Raw genomic sequence first — 22,536 nt, forward strand, 5'->3', positions numbered from 1 at the left:
TCTTCAAGTAACCCCCAAAAAAGGAGAAAAAAGCAGCCTATGGAGTATGTATACTTTCCCAAATTAAAAATAAATAAATAAATAACAAAATTACCCTCTACCCCCCAAAAAAACCCTCAACAACATTGCAATGAATATTGTAACAGTTATGCAATAATATGTTTGAAAAACAGTAAATCTACATTAGCTATACGTATTATTCCCAGACAGAGCCAGGAAAGAATGTCATGTTTGACAGTGATTGTATGAGAAGATCTGGTGCATGCAGTGCAATGTTCGCTAAGTGTGAATTACCGTAATTGTCCACGTATACACCATGAGTGATAACATGTTACATTATGTCAAGGTGATCACATGTTCAAAGACATTCAAACAACTCTTTGTGCAAATGATAGAAATCAATTCCCAATCTTTGAACAGCTGCCAAGTAGAGTTCCAGAATGACAGACAGGAATGTGTTAGTCATACAATGTACCTCATTCTTTCTATGTAGTTTGAATTAATTTTTATTTTAATGCAATTTTTTCATAATCTTTATATAAAGAATAACTAGCTAGTGACATAGGATATCGGTTTTATCCTGTGAAGTTAAGAGAGGGATATTCTGCGAGGCTTACTGAGTGGAATTTCTCATACGGCCTGATTAGGATAAAGCCGATATTCTACGTCATTAAGTCGTTATTACCTTTATCCTGTGATGTAGCTATGCATGTGACGTGACGTGAGTGATGTCAAAAGTCATAATCGACTAGTGTACATTTATGACTTTGCTTTAATCAGTCATCATAATCAGCTGATAGAAACAGTGGATGCAGGATAAAACAAACTAAATATCTTCTAATGTGTATATAAGCTCAGTATAGTGCAAACTAAATATCTTCTAATGTGTATATAAGCTCAGTATAGTGCAAACTAAATATCTTCTAATGTGTATAAGCTCAGTATAGTGCAAACTAAATATATGTATCAGACAGTAGACATGTATTCTTACGCTAAATATCTGGATGCTATACACCAGTTTAATGACTTCATCAAAATTCACCAGCCTCGGTGTCGCAGTGGTTAAGCCATCGGACTACAGACTGGTAGGTACTGGGTTCGGATCCCAGTCGAGGCATGGGATTTTTAATCCAGATACCGACTCCAAACCCTGAGTGAGTGCTCCGCAAGGCTTAATGGGTAGGTGTAAACCACTTGCACCGACCAGTGATCCATAACTGGTTCAACAAAGGCCATGGTTTGTGCTATCCTGCCTGTGGGAAGCGCAAATAAAAGATCCCTTGCTGCCTGTCGAAAAAAAAGAGTAGCCTATGTGGCGACAGCGGGTTTCCTCTTAAAAACTGTCAGAATGACCATATGTTTGACGTCCAATAGCCAATGATACGATAAAAAATCAATGTGCTCTAGTGGTGTCGTTAAACAAAACAAACTTTACTTTCATCCAAATTGAGGGGCCAGTACATACATGTAGCTCTGTGGTGAAGCGTTTGCCTGATGCACTGTCGGTCTAAGATTGATCCTCGTCAGTGGGTCCATTGGGCTATTCCTCTTTCTAGCCAGTACATACATGTAGCTCTGTGGTGAAGCGTTTGCCTGATGCACTGTCGGTCTAAGATTGATCCTCGTCAGTGGGTCCATTGGGCTATTCCTCTTTCTAGCCAGTACATACATGTAGCTCTGTGGTGAAGCGTTTGCCTGATGCACTGTTGGTCTAAGATTGATCCTCGTCAGTGGGTCCATTGGGCTATTCCTCCTTCTAGCCAGTACATACATGTAGCTCTGTGGTGAAGCGTTTGCCTGATGCACTGTCGGTCTAAGATTGATCCTCGTCAGTGGGTCCATTGGGCTATTCCTCCTTCTAGCCAGTACATACATGTAGCTCTGTGGTGAAGCGTTTGCCTGATGCACTGTCGGTCTAAGATTGATCCTCGTCAGTGGGTCCATTGGGCTATTCCTCCTTCTAGCCAGTACATACATGTAGCTCTGTGGTGAAGCGTTTGCCTGATGCACTGTCGGTCTAAGATTGATCCTCGTCAGTGGGTCCATTGGGCTATTCCTCCTTCTAGCCAGTACATACATGTAGCTCTGTGGTGAAGCGTTTGCCTGATGCACTGTCGGTCTAAGATTGATCCTCGTCAGTGGGTCCATTGGGCTATTCCTCCTTCTAGCCAGTACATACATGTAGCTCTGTGGTGAAGCGTTTGCCTGATGCACTGTCGGTCTAAGATTGATCCTCGTCAGTGGGTCCATTGGGCTATTCCTCCTTCTAGCCAGTACATACATGTAGCTCTGTGGTGAAGCGTTTGCCTGATGCACTGTCGGTCTAAGATTGATCCTCGTCAGTGGGTCCATTGGGCTATTCCTCCTTCTAGCCAGTACATACATGTAGCTCTGTGGTGAAGCGTTTGCCTGATGCACTGTCGGTCTAAGATTGATCCTCGTCAGTGGGTCCATTGGGCTATTCCTCCTTCTAGCCAGTACATACATGTAGCTCTGTGGTAAAGCGTTTGCCTGATGCACTGTCGGTCTAAGATTGATCCTCGTCAGTGGGTCCATTGGGCTATTCCTCCTTCTAGCCAGTACATACATGTAGCTCTGTGGTGAAGCGTTTGCCTGATGCACTGTCGGTCTAAGATTGATCCTTGTCAGTGGGTCCATTGGGCTATTCCTCCTTCTAGCCAGTACATACATGTAGCTCTGTGGTGAAGCGTTTGCCTGATGCACTGTCGGTCTAAGATTGATCCTCGTCAGTGGGTCCATTGGGCTATTCCTCCTTCTAGCCAGTACATACATGTAGCTCTGTGGTGAAGCGTTTGCCTGATGCACTGTCGGTCTAAGATTGATCCTCGTCAGTGGGTCCATTGGGCTATTCCTCCTTCTAGCCAGTACATACATGTAGCTCTGTGGTGAAGTGTTTGCCTGATGCACTGTCGGTCTAAGATTGATCCTCGTCAGTGGGTCCATTGGGCTATTCCTCCTTCTAGCCAGTACATACATGTAGCTCTGTGGTGAAGCGTTTGCCTGATGCACTGTCGGTCTAAGATTGATCCTCGTCAGTGGGTCCATTGGGCTATTCCTCCTTCTAGCCAGTACATACATGTAGCTCTGTGGTGAAGCGTTTGCCTGATGCACTGTTGGTCTAAGATTGATCCTCGTCAGTGGGTCCATTGGGCTATTCCTCCTTCTAGCCAGTGCATCACCACTGGTATATCAAAGGCAGTGGTATGTGCTGTCCTGTCTTGGAAAGTGCACATAAATGTTCCCATGCTACTAATGAAAGAATGTAGCAGGTTTCCTCTCTCTGACTATACATGTACATGTCAGAATTACCAAATGTTTGACATCGAAATAGCCAATGTGCTCTAGTGGTACCATTAAACAAAACAAACTTTAACTTTATTGAAATTCAGTACCCATGCATCTAGTAGTAATAGTACTAATACTGACACTAAGTTAATAAATTTAATAAACTATATATATAACATTTTGTTGACTGTTATTTTAACGTTTTTAATTGTTAAAAAATTACAAAATAATTACTGTGTGTGTGTGTGTGTGTATATATATATATATATATATATATATATATATACTGAACAAAATAAGAAACTTCCGCTAACTTTGCTTGAACATAATTTGATGAAAACAAACCAGGGGACTAACTGTTATATATGCGTTTAAAGAGTGTTCCATGATGCATCGTTTGGTGCAAAAATCATGGCCATAGGTTAACAGAAACTGGGAGAAATTTTGACCAAGTGTGGTAGGGGTTAAAAAAAACAAAAAACTTAATAACGGGTATGACCACCTCTTGAATTGACCACTGCAATGCATCGCAGGCGCATAGAATTGATTAAAGTGTTGATTTCTGCCTGTGGAATATTGTTCCATTCCTGAATGAGCGCTTGACGAAGTTCGTTGACGTTAGCGGGTGGGTTGGGACGACGCCTCAATCGTCTGTCCAGACTATCCCAGACATGCTCGATGGGGTTGAGATCACGACTTTTAGCGGGCCAGTCATCAATGAAATCAATGTTATTTGTCCTAAGAAAATTTACAGTTTCTCTAGCTGTATGAGATGTGGCATTATCATGCTGAAAAATCGAGATGTTGGCATTGTTATGGAACAGAGGAATTACGTGATGAGTGAGAATGTCATTGCGGTAACGTTGAGCATTTAAATTGCCATCAATGACGACTAGTGGTGAACGATAACCATGGGAAATGGCTGCCCAGACCATGACACAACCCCCACCCCCAACACGATCTCGTTCAAGAACACAACAGTCAGCATAGCGTTCATTTCTCCTACAGTAGATGCGCACCCTGCCATCACCACGTTGTAAAGAAAATATGGATTCATCCGAAAAAAGAACGGTATTCCAGCGTTGCCGTATCCAACGAGTGTGTACACGTGCCCAATTAAGACAATTTAGACGATGACGTTGCGTTAAAACGCATCCGACGTCGTGCATGTAAACCGTTCTCCCGCAGACGATTACGAACAGTTTGCCCACTGATTCGGTTATTATGAAGCCCAGGTGTGTTAGCAGCAGTAGGAGTGGCAGTTTGGAATCGATTGCGCAAATGCGTGTTCATGATATAGCGGTCTTGACCACGCGTTGTAACACGCGGACGTCCACGACATGGCAAGTCGTTGTTGCTTCCTGTCGTTCGAAATCTTACGCGAAGATTTCGTATCGCTCGACTAGACCTCCCAACGTCTTCTGTCGACATGCCAGCATCAAGCATGCCAATCGCACGTTCGCGTAAATTATTGGGTATTCTTGGCATACTAAAAATGCTACAATGTAAAAAAACGTTAATTTTTTTACTTGAAGCGTTTTCGTTCACTTGACAACAATGTCAGTAAGACAAGTAAAACAAATTGACTGAATACTACACTGGACATGTTGAACCATGCATGCACGTGCAAATTGAATTTCACATTGTCGACGATTAACAGTATATATATATATTGGAGCTGCCTAATCTGACGGACTCCTTGTGTGACTTTCCAGTCGGAGCTGTTTGAGTTAGGTGATTATTGAAAAGGATTGTTTATTCATGTACGTGTACACACGTGTTATATGTTTCACTTGGCTTTAACTGGAAGGCATACTTTACAAAGTACCTATTATAAACTTATTGCTGTAGGCATAACTAAAGAATGTGTAACAGGAGTTAGTGGAAATCTTTCCGGTTGCGATTATGGAAAGAAATAAAATATTGCTAAAAGGTATTATGATAATAAAGACTTAAAGGATTAGGCTTAGGATTAAGTGCTACAGGTGAAAAGTTATGGTCCTTACAGTCAGAAAAAACCCCAGGGACAAAAACCCGGATATAGAAACAACATGACAGTTTCAGTAATCCCAAATTCACCGTTTGTATAATAATGTATTATAATAAAGTATGAAAGCAACTTTTCAGTGTCGCTGTAACCACACAGTGTGATTCTGTTCTCATTTGTGAAAGAATGTATTGAACAGCCAGTCATTGATTCCGTGCAGGTGTCAATCACGAGGTGGTTCTCAATCCGTTGTCAACGGTAAACATTTGTTCCTGAGCACGGGCTGAGCAATCCAATACAAGTTAACAGAGGAAGTAAATACACAGGCCACGGTTAACTTTGAGAGAGATACCCAGTGTGAAGGAAAGCTTACAAAGTTAAACTGAACAATGTCCAAGGACAGTTTGCTGAATAGGCAAATGAATCCACACAAATGATTGCAACATGCCAGTTAGAATACACGTACAGCACCAGGAATAGAATACACAGACACAATGAATATAATTACTGTATATAGAAAATACGTATGATATATATATATAGGCCTACTGATATTCTTTAAAATATTTACCTGTAGTGCCATTGCCTAATAGGTATTAAAAACACAATAAATGGGCATTACATTAAAACAGGATGGAATTTGAACTATAAATGTTTTTGTGTTTTTTATTGCAACTCTGTAAAAAAAATTAAATTTGAAATATTTAATAATTAAATTGTAAAAATATTTCCCCAAACATTTATATAAAATAAAACATGTTAATACAAAATTTTATAACATAATGTCATAAACAATGGTAAATTAATTTGATCAAATATTTGCAAATTTTTATCAAGGTTTGTGTATTAAGATTAGTAATCATATATTAAAAAAATTAACTATTTCACAGCTTATAAAATTATGTATTTTACATTTTCAAGACCATATAACATTTTGAAATTATTTTCAGTTTGTATAAATGATTGACAGAAAAGAAAGAAATGTTTTTTTATTTAACGATGCACTCAACACATTTTATTTACGGTTATATGGCATCAGACATATGGTTAAGGACCACACATATTTTGAGAGGAAACCCGCTGTCGCCACTACATGGGCTGCTCTTTCCGATTAAGCGCAAGGGATCTTTTATTTGCGCTTCCCACAGGCAGGATAGCACAAACCTTTAACCATGGCCTTTGTTGAACCAGTTATGAATCACTGGTCAGTGCAAGTGGTTTACACCTACCCATTGAGCCTTGTGGAGTACTCACTCAGGGTTTGGAGTCGTTATCTGGATTAAAAATCCCATGCCTCGACTGGGATCCGAACCCAGTACCTACCAGCCTGTAGACCGATGGCCTATCCACAACGCCACCGAGGCCGGAAAATGATTGACAGAATGTTAAAATGTAGTAATAATTTTTTATAATCTGTCATTAAAAAATAATTTTAAAATAATATAATTATGCTGATAGCTCATATGTTTTCACTGAAATCTATGTGGTAAAAAGTAAATATCTTAGCATTTTGTTATGAGAGTATTAACATCCTCAGGGGTAAAATAAAACCCAGATTAAATGATGGATAAACTAGGAAGAATAATTACGTTGAAGGTTGATGTGTAAAAGTAGATGGTAATTAATTATATAACTGTACGCTGTATGTCATGTCAATGTCTTCGGGATAATAACAAAAACTTCCCGTCCTTGAAAACAGTGCAATTCTAAAATAAATAGTCTTGTCTATTTACTTAATAGATAAACATTATTGACATAATTATGTGTCTCTAGAGCAACTAGGTCTTAAATCTATGAAGGAATATAATGACAACACTAGCTGTCTTTTTGCATTGACGTCGTATGAACACCACAGTTTTTTCAAATAGCACAACTCGTTAGGTTGCTGATAATGCAGAGCTGCATGTTTCCCATCTTCTCACTGGTATAGTATTGATCAAGCATTCAGTGTGATCAAAATGTTCTCAAAATAGATATTTCCAATTAAGGTAATTATCTCAAAGTTGTCTGCAAAGTGCCCCCCATTAAAACTACAATAATTGTGGTAGATATATTGATTGAAAAGGCCAATACACAACATCATACTATAGATGACTGATTCCATGGTTAATACATACACATGCACTCCAAGTAAATATCTATGACTGCCAGTTGAGACATGTGCTTATGTGCACTTAGGATATATACCTGTATATATATATATATATATTTATTTTTTAAACAATATTTATTAACATTTAACGTTTGGGATTGACCAACAGGCGATGCCTATATTAAGGTCTATGGCTTACACTATGATATATCCACTAGAGGCTATACATGTTACAATCTGAGATCAATTGTGTTGGGCACAAACCAGTACTAAATGACTATATTCCATGGATCATAGTTTTCACTTAATATTCTCTTAGTTAAAAGTTCAAAGCTATTGTATGTGAGACATTTTGTAATTTTGACATCCATGTGTATAGTCTTGTTAAGAAACCCGCTACATTTGTTTCTGTTAGTAGCCAGGGATCTTTTATATACACTTCCCCACAGAACAAGAAAACACATAGCTAGTGCCGTCTTAAAGGAATGCTTAACCTTTAGACTACTGGATTAATTTTTAACAAAAACCTCGTTGAGTGGGTACAAGTTTATAATTTTTACTTACATATATTCACTTAAATGTTTCATAAATACATGAAATAAAGTTCATATATGAATCGGTAAGTATTATTTTCGTGTCTTTTTTTGTAATTTTTATTATTTTAGATCGGCTAATGGTGATTAAAATTAGGCAAAAAATCGAAAAAGTTGCGTTTACTTACGGGCATTTGTGGCCAGCTGTCCAGTATTTATGTCCATTATTCCCGATAACAGTGGTTTTTTGACCAGAATTTTTTTTAAAACCCGAACTACAATTCATATTGCAATATTTGGTCATTTTCGTTGTTGGTAAAACGATCAAATTTATTATCAAATTAGCTGTTACAATCAGCTATCGATCCCTGAAAATTACCGCGACGTGCCGCCATTGTTGTCAAGCGAAAATACTTGCCGAAAACCAAAATTTCAAGGTATTTTCAATTGAAAAAATCAAAACAAAAACCACCATTTTGAAAAAAAATCTTTTTTCTTTAATTATATTTCCGTTTCCGGTGAGTGTCGTGTGCAAAACGGCGGGAAATATGAATTGGGGAATGCACTGTATACAGTGTACAGTATATCGACTGACGTGACGTCGGGCGAGATATCTCGCCTGCAGTAGTCAGAAGGTTAAGCAAGGCTTTTGAACTGGTGTGCATATTCAACGATACATAATGCACATTATTGCTTAATATCAACAAGTATAATCGTATAGTTAATTAATAAAACAGTTAAATGTGACGGCTATTATATATAACGGGCACAGCCATTTTGTACCTTCCCAGTGAATACGCCCTCTGGTGAGCTGGTGGTTACGTAATACCTAACGTGTCACATCAGGAATTAGTCTTCGAACTGAAGAAACAAAACATACCTGATTTTTGCGGATGCATCGCAATGTTCTGTAATAATAATCATCCCAGTAACACAGCAACGTGTATATGTGGTTTATTTTTCAATACAAAATAAACCACCATTGTCAAAGTGTTGAAATAACTGTATTATATGTTGTATATAAATTAACTCGCATACTGAAATAATAGTCGGAGTGTTTTGCTTAATTGGTCTTTTCTTTCCATGGCCTGTACCTGTGGTCCTTGATTGGCAGGTGTATATTTAGACGTCCTTAGACACTGTGTCTAGACACACTAAAAAGACGTGCCTCTTTTATTAAGAGCACAGGGTATTGTGTGATAACCTCAAATCGTAATGGACTTTACCAGCTTTATTACTGTAAGTAATTCTGTAAAACCCATCTAAAATCACAAAACTGACCAATTACATAGTCCCAGAGAAAAGAAAATTATCACTTGGGTATTGTGAGTGGTCGTTTTTGCTAATAATATGCATTTTTTCTTTGGATTGTTTTAACGAAAAAATACTGTAACTCCATTTCATTATATTGATGCAAATTGAAATATATTTAGTTAAATAGTTTATTATACTATCAAGTCATTTATGTTGTTTTACAAGTCAGGTTGATGAAAGCTAAGCGCTTTGTCGTAAATTAGAGCATTTGTTTACACTGTGCATAATAGAGAAGTTGGACCTGAGCTGACGTCACTTCGCCCCAAGCTATACCACCGGACATCACAAAAACAAAACAAAATGGCTGCCCCCAGTTAGCAGGAATAATCACGCTTTTTTATTAATTCTAAAATTATGCATTTTTCATTTGTTAAAGTGTCAGTATGTGTTGGTGGTCCGGGTATGCATCTTTCCAACACATAAGGCTCTTGTTGGAGTTTAGTCTACCTTTAAGAATATTTGAGGCCCCAGGGTAAAGCAGTGTAAAGCAGAGTAAAGCTGTCTCTAACAGCTCCCCCCCCCCCCCCCCCCCAACTGGGACATTTTTATTTTTCAAATTGAATTTCGGGGCCCCTAAAATCGTGGGGCTCCCGGGCAACTATCCAGTGTGCCCATGCGATAAGACAGCACTGCACATAACATGGTCTTTAATATACCAATCGTAGTTCTCTGGTTAGGGTAGAAAAACCCAGTGGGTCCACCGAGGTTTGATCCTACATTTCAGACAAACAGTCTACCAATAGATGTAGATCTTGTTATAGGGGGTGGAATTTAGCTCAGTTGGTTGAGTGCTCGCTTGAGGTGCTTGCATCGCAGGATCGAACCACCTTGATGGATCCATTCAGTTGATTGTGTTTTTTCCTGTTCAAACCAGTGCACTCCAACTGGACAAAAGTTTGACATCCAATAGCCGATGTGCTCTTGTGGTGTCCTTAAACAAAACAAACTCTTAGTCTTTTGTTAAAAATAGCCCTCGATCACTGTCGGTGGACAATGGAAAATAATAACAGGTGTGGTAATCATTGATTTCTTCTCATTGGTCAAAGTTACTTACATTTGATATGATACCTGTTTGTGACACGGATTAAGCAATGTCCTGAAATGTTATATCAAACATACTGTATTTTATTTCACTGTTTACATTTTAAAACCAGCTTTAATCATAATCTAAAATATATCTTAAGAGTTAAATTTTCTTTCTGTGGTGTTCAGTTTATATGTCTTGGCTTCTGTTTTAAAATACTTGTCTGTTGTGTAAATATGCAGTGTTTGCCACATTGACACCCAGAATAGGATTCCTCTCGTCTGTTACAATTTGGTAAAATAAATTAAAACTGGTGACAAGTTTCTAAAGTTGCATCAAGGCAGCTGGGGTTACACATTTGTAGTAAAAACACATGGATTTATTAAACCTGTACTTCTATTTGTGATTTACGTGGATGGGGAGTTTTGTATTTTTAAACTTCCAATTTGTCTCGCACCTCATTCCACCAAGTAGTTTTCTCGATGTTTGCCATACACATTTGATCTTTAAAGTGAAAATACCTTACACGGTGTGTGCAAATAACAGGACTGTGACATTTGAAAGGTTAACTACGATTTGTTGAGTAGAATACAGTATCTGTCCTGTTTTAGGTGGTGATGACTTGTTTAACATGCATGCCGTTCTTAATGGCCTTGGTTGTATAGTCGTTAACACATCAGATTTATGGCTGGTAGGTACTGGGTTTGCATCCCTGTATCGGCTCCCACCATCCAGAGCAAGTTGTCATGACCCTGGGGATGTGAACCGCCACTATTTAACTGACTGATCTGTCACTGGCCACTAACAACTATATAACCACTAACCCACTGTCCTTGATATTCCATATAGCTTAGGTTTATGTCCAGGACAAAATATAAGCACAAACATAAATTAAAAAGAATCAAATGCTTTTCTGCTATATATCCACACATTATGTGTGTGTGTGTGTGGGGGGGGGAGGGTAAAGAAATAACCCAATTTTACATTACTTAATTGTTGAATGAACTCTCATTATGTGGGTGTGGGTAAAGAAATAACTTAATTTTACATTACATGCTTGTCGAATGACCTTACATTATGTGTGTGTGTGTGTGTGGTGGGGGTGGGGTGGGGTAAAAGAAATAGCTTGGTTTTACATGATGTAATTGTTGAATGAACTCTCATTATGTGTGTGTGTGTGTGTGGTGGGGGTGGGGTGGGGTAAAAGAAATAGCTTGGTTTTACATGATGTAATTGTCGAATGACCTTACATTGTGTGTGTGTGTGTGGTGGGGGTGGGGTGGGGTAAAAGAAATAGCTTGGTTTTACATGATGTAATTGTTGAATGAACTCTCATTGTGTGTGTGTGGTGGGGGTGGGGTGGGGTAAAAGAAATAGCTTGGTTTTACATGATGTAATTGTTGAATGAACTCTATTGTGGGGGTGGGGTGGGGGTAAAAGAAATAGCTTGGTTTTACATGATGTAATTGTTGAATGAACTCTCATTGTGTGTGTGTGGTGGGGATGGGGTGGGGTAAAAGAAATAGCTTGGTTTTACATGATGTAATTGTTGAATGAACTCTCATTGTGTGTGTGTGTGTGTGTGTGTGGTGGGGGTAGGGTGGGGTAAAAGAAATAGCTTGGTTTTACATGATGTAATTGTTGAATGAACTCTCATTGTGTGTGTGTGTGTGTGTGTGGTGGGGGGGGTGGGGTAAAAGAAATAGCTTGGTTTTACATGATGTAATTGTTGAATGACCTTACATTGTGTGTGTGTGGGGGGGTGGGGTGGGGTAAAAGAAATAGCTTGGTTTTACATGATGTAATTGTTGAATGAACTCTCATTGTGTGTGTGTGTGTGTGTGGTGGGGGTGGGGTGGGGTAAAAGAAATAGCTTGGTTTTACATGATGTAATTGTTGAATGACCTTACATTGTGTGTGTGTGTGTGTGTGTGGTGGGGGTGGGGTGGGGTAAAAGAAATAGCTTGGTTTTACATGATGTAATTGTTGAATGAACTCTCATTGTGTGTGTGTGTGGTGGGGGTGGGGTGGGGTAAAAGAAATAGCTTGGTTTTACATGATGTAATTGTTGAATGAACTCATTGTGTGTGTGTGTGGTGGGGGTGGGGTGGGGTAAAAGAAATAGCTTGGTTTTACATGATGTAATTGTTGAATGACCTTACATTGTGTGTGTGTGTGTGTGTGTGGTGGGGTGGGGTGGGGTAAAAGAAATAGCTTGGTTTTACATGATGTAATTGTTGAATGAACTCTCATTGTGTGTGTGTGTGTGTGTGTGGTGGGGGTGGGGTGGGGTAAAAGAAATAGCTTGGTTTTACATGATGTAATTGTTGAATGAACTCTCATTGTGTGTGTGTGTGTGGTGGGGGTGGGGTGGGGTAAAAGAAATAGCTTGGTTTTACATGATGTAATTGTTGAATGAACTCTCATTGTGTGTGTGTGTGTGTGTGGTGGGGGTGGGGTGGGGTAAAAGAAATAGCTTGGTTTTACATGATGTAATTGTTGAATGAACTCTCACTGTGTGTGTGGTGGGGGTGGGGTGGGGTAAAAGAAATAGCTTGGTTTTACATGATGTAATTGTTGAATGAACTCTCATTGTGTGTGTGGTGGGGGTGGGGTGGGGTAAAAGAAATAGCTTGGTTTTACATGATGTAATTGTCGAATGACCTTACAGTGAGTAACTTGTGTAACGGTTTTGACAGCTTGCTGAACAATGTGGTCACATGGGATAATTGTTTTTGAATATAATTTACAACTTAGTGACCTAGTTACGTGTTTTAATAACAGTTTATTCCATGCATTGTTAAAGACTATTGCACTTTGTGTCATATTGCACAAGCTGATATATTACTATATCTGGTAACACTAACAGTTAAAATCTTCATTTTCAAACTCCTAACTATTGATATTGACTCTATCAAAGTCCATACATGTATATTAGGGCCTCCACAAGTCCAAAATATTGGACTCGAGTACTTGAGGGTTAAAGTCGACTTAGAACCGAGTACCCAACACGTACACTAGATGATAATGAGGAATAAAGTAAACTAGCATTATGCATGTTAATTCCAGCCCTGAAAATGGATGCCAAATCATGCCATTGTATTGAATTCCACACATTTGACTTTTGTTTTCCGTCGATGTCTCATAGCCCCATAATGTAACCAGCAGCAAGCATATGGCAAAATGACGTAAAAAATAGAATTAATGAGAGTGCTCTTCCTTGCATGAGTACTCGAGTCTAATTAATGTATATATATGCTGACATCCAAAAGAAACTTTGTAAGTTCAACAACTAAACATCACAATTCACTTCGTGATGTATGCAATGTGTTTGTAAAGTGGTCTCTAATTAGTTTTTTGTATTAGCAACAATATTTATCAAATTATTAAAATTTTATGTTTTGTTTTGACATCTGTGTATGTTCTGTCTAGCACCCTTTCTTTTAATAAATAGGGTAGCCTATGTGGTTATAGAAGAGTAGCCTATGTGGCTTTTTCAAAAGTAGCGTATGTAGCTTGTAAAGGAGTAACTTATGTAGTTGGTATAGATGAACTAACTTAACATGTGGCTGGTACATAAGGAATAGGTTGTGTGGCTGGTACACAAGGAATAGGTTGTGTGGCTGGTACACAAGGAATAGGTTGTGTGGCTGGTACATAAGGAATAGGTTGTGTGGCTGGTACATCAGGAATAGGTTGTGTGGCTGGTACACAAGGAATAGGTTGTGTGGCTGGTACACAAGGAATAGGTTGTGTGGCTGGTACACAAGGAATAGGTTGTGTGGCTGGTACATCAGGAATAGGTTGTGTGGCTGGTACACAAGGAATAGGTTGTGTGGCTGGTACACAAGGAATAGGTTGTGTGGCTGGTACACGAGGAATAGGTTGTATGGCTGGAACTCGAGGAATAGGTTGTGTGACTGGTACAAAAGGAATAGGTTGTGTGACTGGTACATCAGGAATAGGTTGTGTGGCTGGTACATCAGGAATATAGGTTGTGTGGCTGGTACACAAGGAATAGGTTGTGTGGCTGGTACACGAGGAACAGGTTGTGTGGCTGGAACTCGAGGAATAGGTTGTGTGACTGGTACACAAGGAATAGGTTGTGTGGCTGGTACATCAGGAATAGGTTGTGTGGCTGGTACACAAGGAATAGGTTGTGTGGCTGGTACACAAGGAATAGGTTGTGTGGCTGGTACACGAGGAATAGGTTGTGTGGCTGGAACTCGAGGAGTAGGTTGTGTGACTGGTACAAAAGGAATAGGTTGTGTGACTGGTACATCAGGAATAGGTTGTGTGGCTGGTACATCAGGAATATAGGTTGTGTGGCTGGTACACAAGGAATAGGTTGTGTGGCTGGTACACGAGGAACAGGTTGTGTGGCTGGAACTCGAGGAATAGGTTGTGTGACTGGTACAAAAGGAATAGGTTGTGTGACTGGTACATCAGGAATAGGTTGTGTGGCTGGTACATCAGGAATAGGTTGTGTGGCTGGTACATAAGGAATAGGTTGTGTGGCTGGTACATAAGGAATAGGTTGTGTGGCTGGTACATCAGGAATAGGTTGTGTGGCTGGACCCGAACAAGTATTCTCGGGCTGATCCAGAATTAATAACTTATGTGGCTGATAAGAAGTAGCTTTTGTAACCGCACATAAGTAACTTATGTGTTTCATACAGGAGTAGCTTATGTTGCCTGTACATCAGTAACTTATGTGGCTGATACTGGAGTAGCTTATGTTGCCTGTACATAAGTTACTTATGTGGCTATCAATACAGGAGTACTTGAGTTGGTGTAGTTTATGTAACCTGTACATTAATAACATGTGGCTGGTACAGGAGTAACTTATGTGGCCAGTATAAGATTAGCCCATATGGCTGGTTTGAATAATAATCAATCTTTTCACCTAATAGCCGCTAATTAAAACAGTGTCCTCATCTGACATTAAATTAACATTCCTTTCTTTGTTTCTATTCCCCCAGGTAAATCGGAACTGCAGTACTAGTCCGTGTCGTAATGATTCGAGTGATGGATGCAGTGACATCAGTGGGTCGACAGCCCCGAGTGTAAGTGTTAAACACATCAGCAGTAGCCTAATTAATCAACTCGAAAGGCTCTTCGCTTTTTACACTCTCTGTGTACTAAGGGAGGAGGAACTAAAGTTTGATTTTGTTTTTATCCTGTGCAGTTACATTAGATGAGTTCAAACTAAAAGGTTTTATGCACTGCAATAAACTTTTTAACTGTGAGGTGTTGTTACCCATTATTCCTCTTAAAGTGACAGACCCAAGTTTTTAAACACTGCTGCATATTTTCCACTATTATAACCCGTTTTTGATAATTGAAATGAGATATTACTAAGATTTTATTCTTTAGATTATCCATTTCCACACATCTTAAGTGTTTCTGGTCATCCTGGTGTTTCTAATACCACGAAATGTATTTTTCATCCATTTAAAAGCGCATGTATGTCTGAGAAATATCTGTTATGGAGACGAGCTCTGGTCTATTTTTAAGGATATTTCACCGTTTCAGTGACACAGACTCTTGTTTATCTTTATTGTAACTTTAACTAAAAGGTTTGTAGATTAACCAAACTTAGCGTCCATTTTCACGGGTCGAAACGAGGGTCTGCACCTTTAACCAAACTTAGCGTCCATTTTCACGGGTTGAAACGAGGGTCTGCACCTTTAACCAAACTTAGCGTCCATTTTCACGGGTTGAAACTAGGGTCTGCACCTTTAATATACAGTTAACAATGATAGAAATAAGCAGCATCTACATCTGACTAGAAATCAATACATCTGACTAGAAATCAATACATCTGACTAGAAATCAATACATCTGACTAGAAAGCAGTACATCTAGAAAGCAGTACATCTAGAAATCAACATATCTAGAAAGCAGTACATCTAGAAAGCAGTACATCTAGAAATCAGCAGTACATCTAGAAATCAGTACATCTAGAAATCAAGACATCTAGAAAGCAGTACATCTAGAAAGCAGTACATCTAGAAATCAATACAACTAGAAAGCAGTACATCTTGAAATCAATACATATAGAAAGCAGTACATCTAGAAATCAATACATATAGAAAGCAGTACATCTAGAAATCAACATATCTAGAAAGCAGTACATCTAGAAAGCAGTACATCTAGAAAGCAGTACATCTAGAAAGCAGTACATCTAGAAATCAGCAGTACATCTAGAAATCAGTACATCTAGAAATCAAGACATCTAGAAAGCAGTACATCTAGAAATCAATACAACTAGAAAGCAGTACATCTTGAAATCAATACATATAGAAAGCAGTACATCTTGAAATCAATACATATAGAAAGCAGTACATCTAGAAATCAATACAACTAGAAAGCAGTACATCTTGAAATCAATACATATAGAAAGCAGTACATCTTGAAATCAATACATATAGAAAGCAGTACATCTTGAAATCAATACATATAGAAATCAATACATATAGAAAGCAGTACATCTTGAAATCAATACATATAGAAAGCAGTACATCTAGAAAGCAGTACATCTAGAAATCAATACATATAGAAAGCAGTACATCTAGAAATCAATACATATAGAAAGCAGTACATCTAGAAATCAATACATATAGAAAGCAGTACATCTTGAAATCAATACATATAGAAAGCAGTACATCTTGAAATCAATACATATAGAAAGCAGTACATCTTGAAATCAATACATATAGAAAGCAGTACATCTAGAAATCAATACATATAGAAAGCAGTACATCTTGAAATCAATACATATAGAAAGCAGTACATCTTGAAATCAATACATATAGAAAGCAGTACATCTAGAAATCAATACATATAGAAAGCAGTACATCTTGAAATCAATACATATAGAAAGCAGTACATCTTGAAATCAATACATATAGAAAGCAGTACATCTAGAAATCTACTTGTTCTCCAATATTTTTACTTGTCCAAATAAGTGGTTTGTTTTATTTAAGTGCAAGGACAATGATTTTGATTGCTAAAAATTAAACTGCATTGAAAATGTTTACTTGTCCACTGGATAAGGTACATTTTTGCTTGTCTGAGCAGATTTTGATTTGTCAGTACAAATGGACAAGTTCTTATTTCAAACACTGGCTAACCTTTATCTTTGCCATTAAAAGAAATATACTATTTACATGTATCTATAGTTAACTATTCATGGCTAATTCCAAGTAGATATTTATTAATATATTAAATTATATAAAATTATAAAAATATGTAAATTGTTTGGAAAGGTGAACTTGACTAGAACTGTAGAAACATAGTGTAGCAGTTAATTAAACCCACAGTTATGACACAAGGTCATGTTCACTATTTATAGATGAGTTTGTTGATGGAAATAATAACTTGGCTATTACACCTGTCCAGGAATGTGTTTGCCGTCCCATACGTTCAGTGTCTTCAAACAATACAGGAATTCATCTCAACAAACACTCTTGTTTGCCGTCTTCCGAATTAAGACATGGAATTGTGCACAGTGTTATTTTCAGAAAAAAGTCTGTATTATCATAAACATCTCAGTGGGTCTTCATTTTGTTACCAAATTTTGAAAAATGATTTCTTGTATATATCAAATGAAAAAAAAAGAAAAAAAAAGAATTTGTTTTGTTTTTCCCAGGACTAGATTTTCTCATCTATAAAGGGCCATGATAATAATAAATTGATTACTCAAATTGACATAAATCTGTCAGCAAAATCTTAATCACACGCATTGTGTGGGGTGGGATCGGGTGGGGTTACTGCTTAATTCCTGTTTGTGTGGGTGGGGTGGGGTGGGGTGGGGTTACTGCTTAATTCCTGTTTGTGTGGGTGGGGTGGGGTTACTGCTTAATTCCTGTTTGTGTGGGTGGGGTGGGGTGGGGTTACTGCTTAATTCCTGCTTGTGTGGGTGGGGTGGGGTGGGGTGGGGTTACTGCTTAATTCCTGTTTGTGTGGGTGGAGTGGGGTTACTGCTTAATTCCTGTTTGTGTGGGTGGGGTGGGGTGGGGTGGGGTTACTGCTTAATTCCTGTTTGTGTGGGTGGGGTGGGGTTACTGCTTAATTCCTGTTTGTGTGGGTGGAGTGGGGTGGGGTGGGGTTACTGCTTAATTCCTTTTTGTGTGGGTGGGGTGGGGTTACTGCTTAATTCCTGTTTGTGTGGGTGGGGTGGGGTTACTGCTTAATTCCTGTTGTGTGTGGGTGGGTGAGGTGGGGTTACTGCTTAATTCCTGTTTGTGTGGGTGGGGTGGGGTGGGGTTACTGCTTAATTCCTGTTTGTGTGGGTGGGGTGAGGTGGGGTTACTGCTTAATTCCTGTTTGTGTGGGTGGGGTGGGGTGGGGTGGGGTTACTGCTTAATTCCTGTTTGTGTGGGTGGGGTGGGGTTACTGCTTAATTCCTGTTTGTGTGGGTGGGGTGGGGTGGGGTTACTGCTTAATTCCTGCTTGTGTGGGTGGGTGGGGTGGGGGGGGGTGGGGTTACTGCTTAATTCCTGTTTGTGTGGGTGGAGTGGGGTGGGGTGGGGTTACTGCTTAATTCCTTTTTGTGTGGGTGGGGTGGGGTTACTGCTTAATTCCTGTTTGTGTGGGTGGGGTGAGGTGGGGTTACTGCTTAATTCCTGTTTGTGTGGGTGGGGTGGGGTGGGGTTACTGCTTAATTCCTGTTTGTGTGGGTGGGGTGGGGTGGGGTTACTGCTTAATTCCTGTTTGTGTGGGTGGGTTCGTGTGGGGTGGGGTTACTGCTTAATTCCTGTTTGTGTGGGTGGGGTGGGGTGGGGTGGGGTTACTGCTTAATTCCTTTTTGTGTGGGTGGGGTGGGGTTACTGCTTAATTCCTTTTTGTGTGGGTGGGGTGGGGTGGGGTTACTGCTTAATTCCTGTTTGTGTGAGTGGGGTGGGGTGGGGTTACTGCTTAATTCCTGTTTGTGTGGGTGGGGTGGGGTGGGGTTACTGCTTAATTCCTGTTTGTGTGGGTGGGGTGGGGTGGGGTTACTGCTTAATTCCTGTTTGTGTGGGTGGGGTGGGGTGGGGTTACTGCTTAATTCCTGTTTGTGTGGGTGGGGTGGGGTGGGGTTACTGCTTAATTCCTGTTTGTGTGGGTGGGGTGGGGTGGGGTTACTGCTTAATTCCTGTTTGTGTGGGTGGGGTGGGGTGGGGTGGGGTTACTGCTTAATTCCTGTTTGTGTGGGTGGGGTTACTGCTTAATTCATTTGACATCATTTTATCCATTTTGTGCTGGGGTGTTATTAAACATTCATTCTTCCATTCTTTTTAACCATGAACAAAGTTCCAAATTATCCGACAATAATGTACCATGCACCAATTCATAATAATTTCTCACTGAGAAATCATGATTTAAAAATAAAAATAAATAAAAAAAATCTTTTTTTTTAATATTGTTTATTTTGAATTTCTTTTCTCTTTTCAAAACGATGATGAATTGGTACCAAACATTTATTGTTTTCACAGCATGGCCTAATAACATAAAATATTTCCTGGGATCAGCACTTGGTTAACTATAATTTTAATCGTCTTTTACTAACAGCTGACATACTACTAGAAATAATCATGCAATAAAATAATTGGGAAACAACTGAGTAGGATGCTAAGATGAAAGACATTCCTGATTGGTTTAGTTGATTTTGTAGTCAATAAAATGAAATCTAAAGTGGAATTGTATTCAGTAAACCAGCCTCGGTGGTGCAGTGGTTATGCCATCGGACTACAGGCTGGTAGGTACAGGGTTCGCAGCCCGGTACTGGCTCCAACCCAGAGCGAGTTCTTAATGGCTCAATGGGTAGGTGTAAAAATCATGAATTTTTTATTCGCCTGGTTATGAATACCCGCTGGGGTAATTATGAAAATGTATTCACCAACTTAATGTAAATTGGGAATTGACAGATTACAGCTTCAACCATGCAATTTTTACAGCACAGTTTACTTTAATCTTTTTTTATTATAAAGTTGTTCTACTTAATGTAATTGGAAATGATCAGGGTTTTTTGTTGTTGATCAAATAAAATTAATTAAAATTGTAACAAACAAATTAATCTTTTACTTTTTCTTTTTTTCACAGACGGCTTTCAACTGCAGCTGTCTTCCAGGGTACACTGGTGCCATCTGTGATATCCCAATAGACTTCTGTACCAGTCTACCATGTCAAAATGGTGGCAACTGTACCAGCAGTAACCAAAGTTACACTTGTCAATGTCAAGATGGTATGATACTATACTTGTTATGGTGGTATTTGAAAATGGTTTCAGAGTTATTAAATATATAAAAGATGTGTTAAAAAACTCTAAAAGCAATCTAATACAAACATATATTAATGTTAAATCATTGATTAAAGGTGTGATAATCCAGTTAGCTGTGTTGTCAACATATTATGTACAATTAACAAGCCTCGAAATTGGCAAATTATAGGGCAAGGCCATTTCTCCTAGACTGATGAGGATTTATTTTAGAACATTATGACAGGGCTTCTAGATTATGGTAGCCCCACTCCCATGGCTAGTGATATTCAGTGTTGGGCTAGTAAATACTATAAATAGCCTGACGGCTAGTGGAAAAAACCTTGTCAAAAGCTGCATTTATATATTTTGTAAATATGAATATTCTGCCCCCTCTTTCCACCCCCAATCTAAGGATTTTTAAGCTCTATCTCTTCTTTAGGTGACATATCTGATTATAACTATTAGTAAAATTGTATTTATTTAAAGTAGGGCTAGTGAATTTTTAATCATGGCTAGTACATTTTTAAGTGGATGCTTATAAAATTCTAGAAACCTTGCATGATTACAGCTAGGAGGTAAAGCATCAAGGCCAACTTCATCAGTGTCTTTATATAACATAGCAGCTCCCATTCAAAATAAACAAGTATGAACGGTTTCAGGGTTTAAAGTAAAACAGCATTTGAATATTATGATCAATTAGAAAAATGCAAATATGGCCCAGCCAGTTTAGCTGTGCAACTGTTTAATTTTCAGGGCATTGGAATATATCTAGGGCATTGGGGTAAATTACTGCATGGCCGCTGTTAACTTGGAGCCCTAAATTAAGACTCACATTGTTGTACGTTATATATAACTTGATTACTACATAGGTTTGTTTTTGTCCTTCAAAACTTCAGGGGCCGAATTTACAAAGCCTGTTTATCTTAAACGCATGTGTTTAAACATTGTAAATGTATGTGGTTACACGCATGTAAGACATAAACAGGCTTGGTAAATTCGGCTCAAGATGTATTTACTTTAATCTGCACTTTGTATGTGCATCCTTACTACTTTGAGTAATGATATTTTACTACATAAAGTGTTTGAGTGGGTTGCTCTTACCATTGTATTAATAATACTTTACTACATAAAGTGTTTGAGTGAATTGCTCTTACCATTGTATTAATAATACTTTACTACATAAGTTGTTTGTATGTATAAATTGATTGTTTTATTCAGGTTTCAATGGGACGGACTGTGAGAACAGCATATTCTGTTCTATGCATGAACCGTGTGAAAACAACGGAGTCTGCTATGGTGTGGATGACAGCTACATCTGTAACTGTACAGGAGGTCAGTAGATAATCAAAGTACCACACGTAAATCTAATTGGCAAAACATGACCAGTCTGAAATGGATGTCGACCTCTACTGAAAGATTGTAAACCCAGACATGCAGTATAGAGACCTATTTGACAAAGCTCTCTTAAACTCTCTTAAGCAACATTGCATCATTCTTGCTATTTCTCATTCCAACCAGTGCGTATATGCCAGAAGACTATATGTCAGAATTACTAAGTGTTATGACATACAATAGCCGATGATTAATAAATGAATGTGCTTTAGTTGTGTTGTTAAATAAAACAAGCTTTAACTTTGATTTACCATTTATCAGAAAAGAGTTTATCCATCATTTTATTATTGATTTTATCATCAGAAATATTTTAATATTAAAAATAATAGTAAAGTAACACTGTTCAAATGAATGAATTTTTGTGTCCTTCACATATTTAACCTTAATTCTAGCAGTAAATTAAAAATTCTTTTATTCGTGTTTAAATCTTTAATAAAGTCATATTATGAATTCTACGTGTTGTGCTTCCAGGCTGGGGAGGTACAAACTGCTCTGAAAATATCGGTGTATGCAACCAAAGTCAGCCCTGCATGCACGGTAGCTGTACCGACCAATCACATGGTTACACCTGTATCTGTACCGGAACTGGTTACAATGGTAAGTGTGGGTGTGTTTATGCGTTAACATTATTAGTCCTCTCCCAGT

At 38.6% G+C, this 22,536-nt stretch overlaps 1 protein-coding gene across 2 annotated transcripts in view; it reads left to right on the forward strand.

Annotated features, from left to right (window-relative positions):
• Window positions 1-22,536, forward strand: part of LOC121383452 (protein crumbs-like) — a 156,576-nt gene that overhangs the window by 117,968 nt on the left and 16,072 nt on the right. For both annotated transcript variants that reach the window (XM_041513504.1, XM_041513505.1), the window contains 4 exons: window positions 15,239-15,322; window positions 20,343-20,484; window positions 21,718-21,831; window positions 22,363-22,488. In XM_041513504.1, the coding sequence (XP_041369438.1) occupies window positions 15,239-15,322; window positions 20,343-20,484; window positions 21,718-21,831; window positions 22,363-22,488 (466 nt within the window). The remainder of the gene's footprint in view (window positions 1-15,238; window positions 15,323-20,342; window positions 20,485-21,717; window positions 21,832-22,362; window positions 22,489-22,536) is intronic.

This window comes from Gigantopelta aegis, chromosome 10 (genome assembly GCF_016097555.1).
Source record: "Gigantopelta aegis isolate Gae_Host chromosome 10, Gae_host_genome, whole genome shotgun sequence".
NCBI lineage: Eukaryota > Metazoa > Mollusca > Gastropoda > Neomphalida > Peltospiridae > Gigantopelta > Gigantopelta aegis.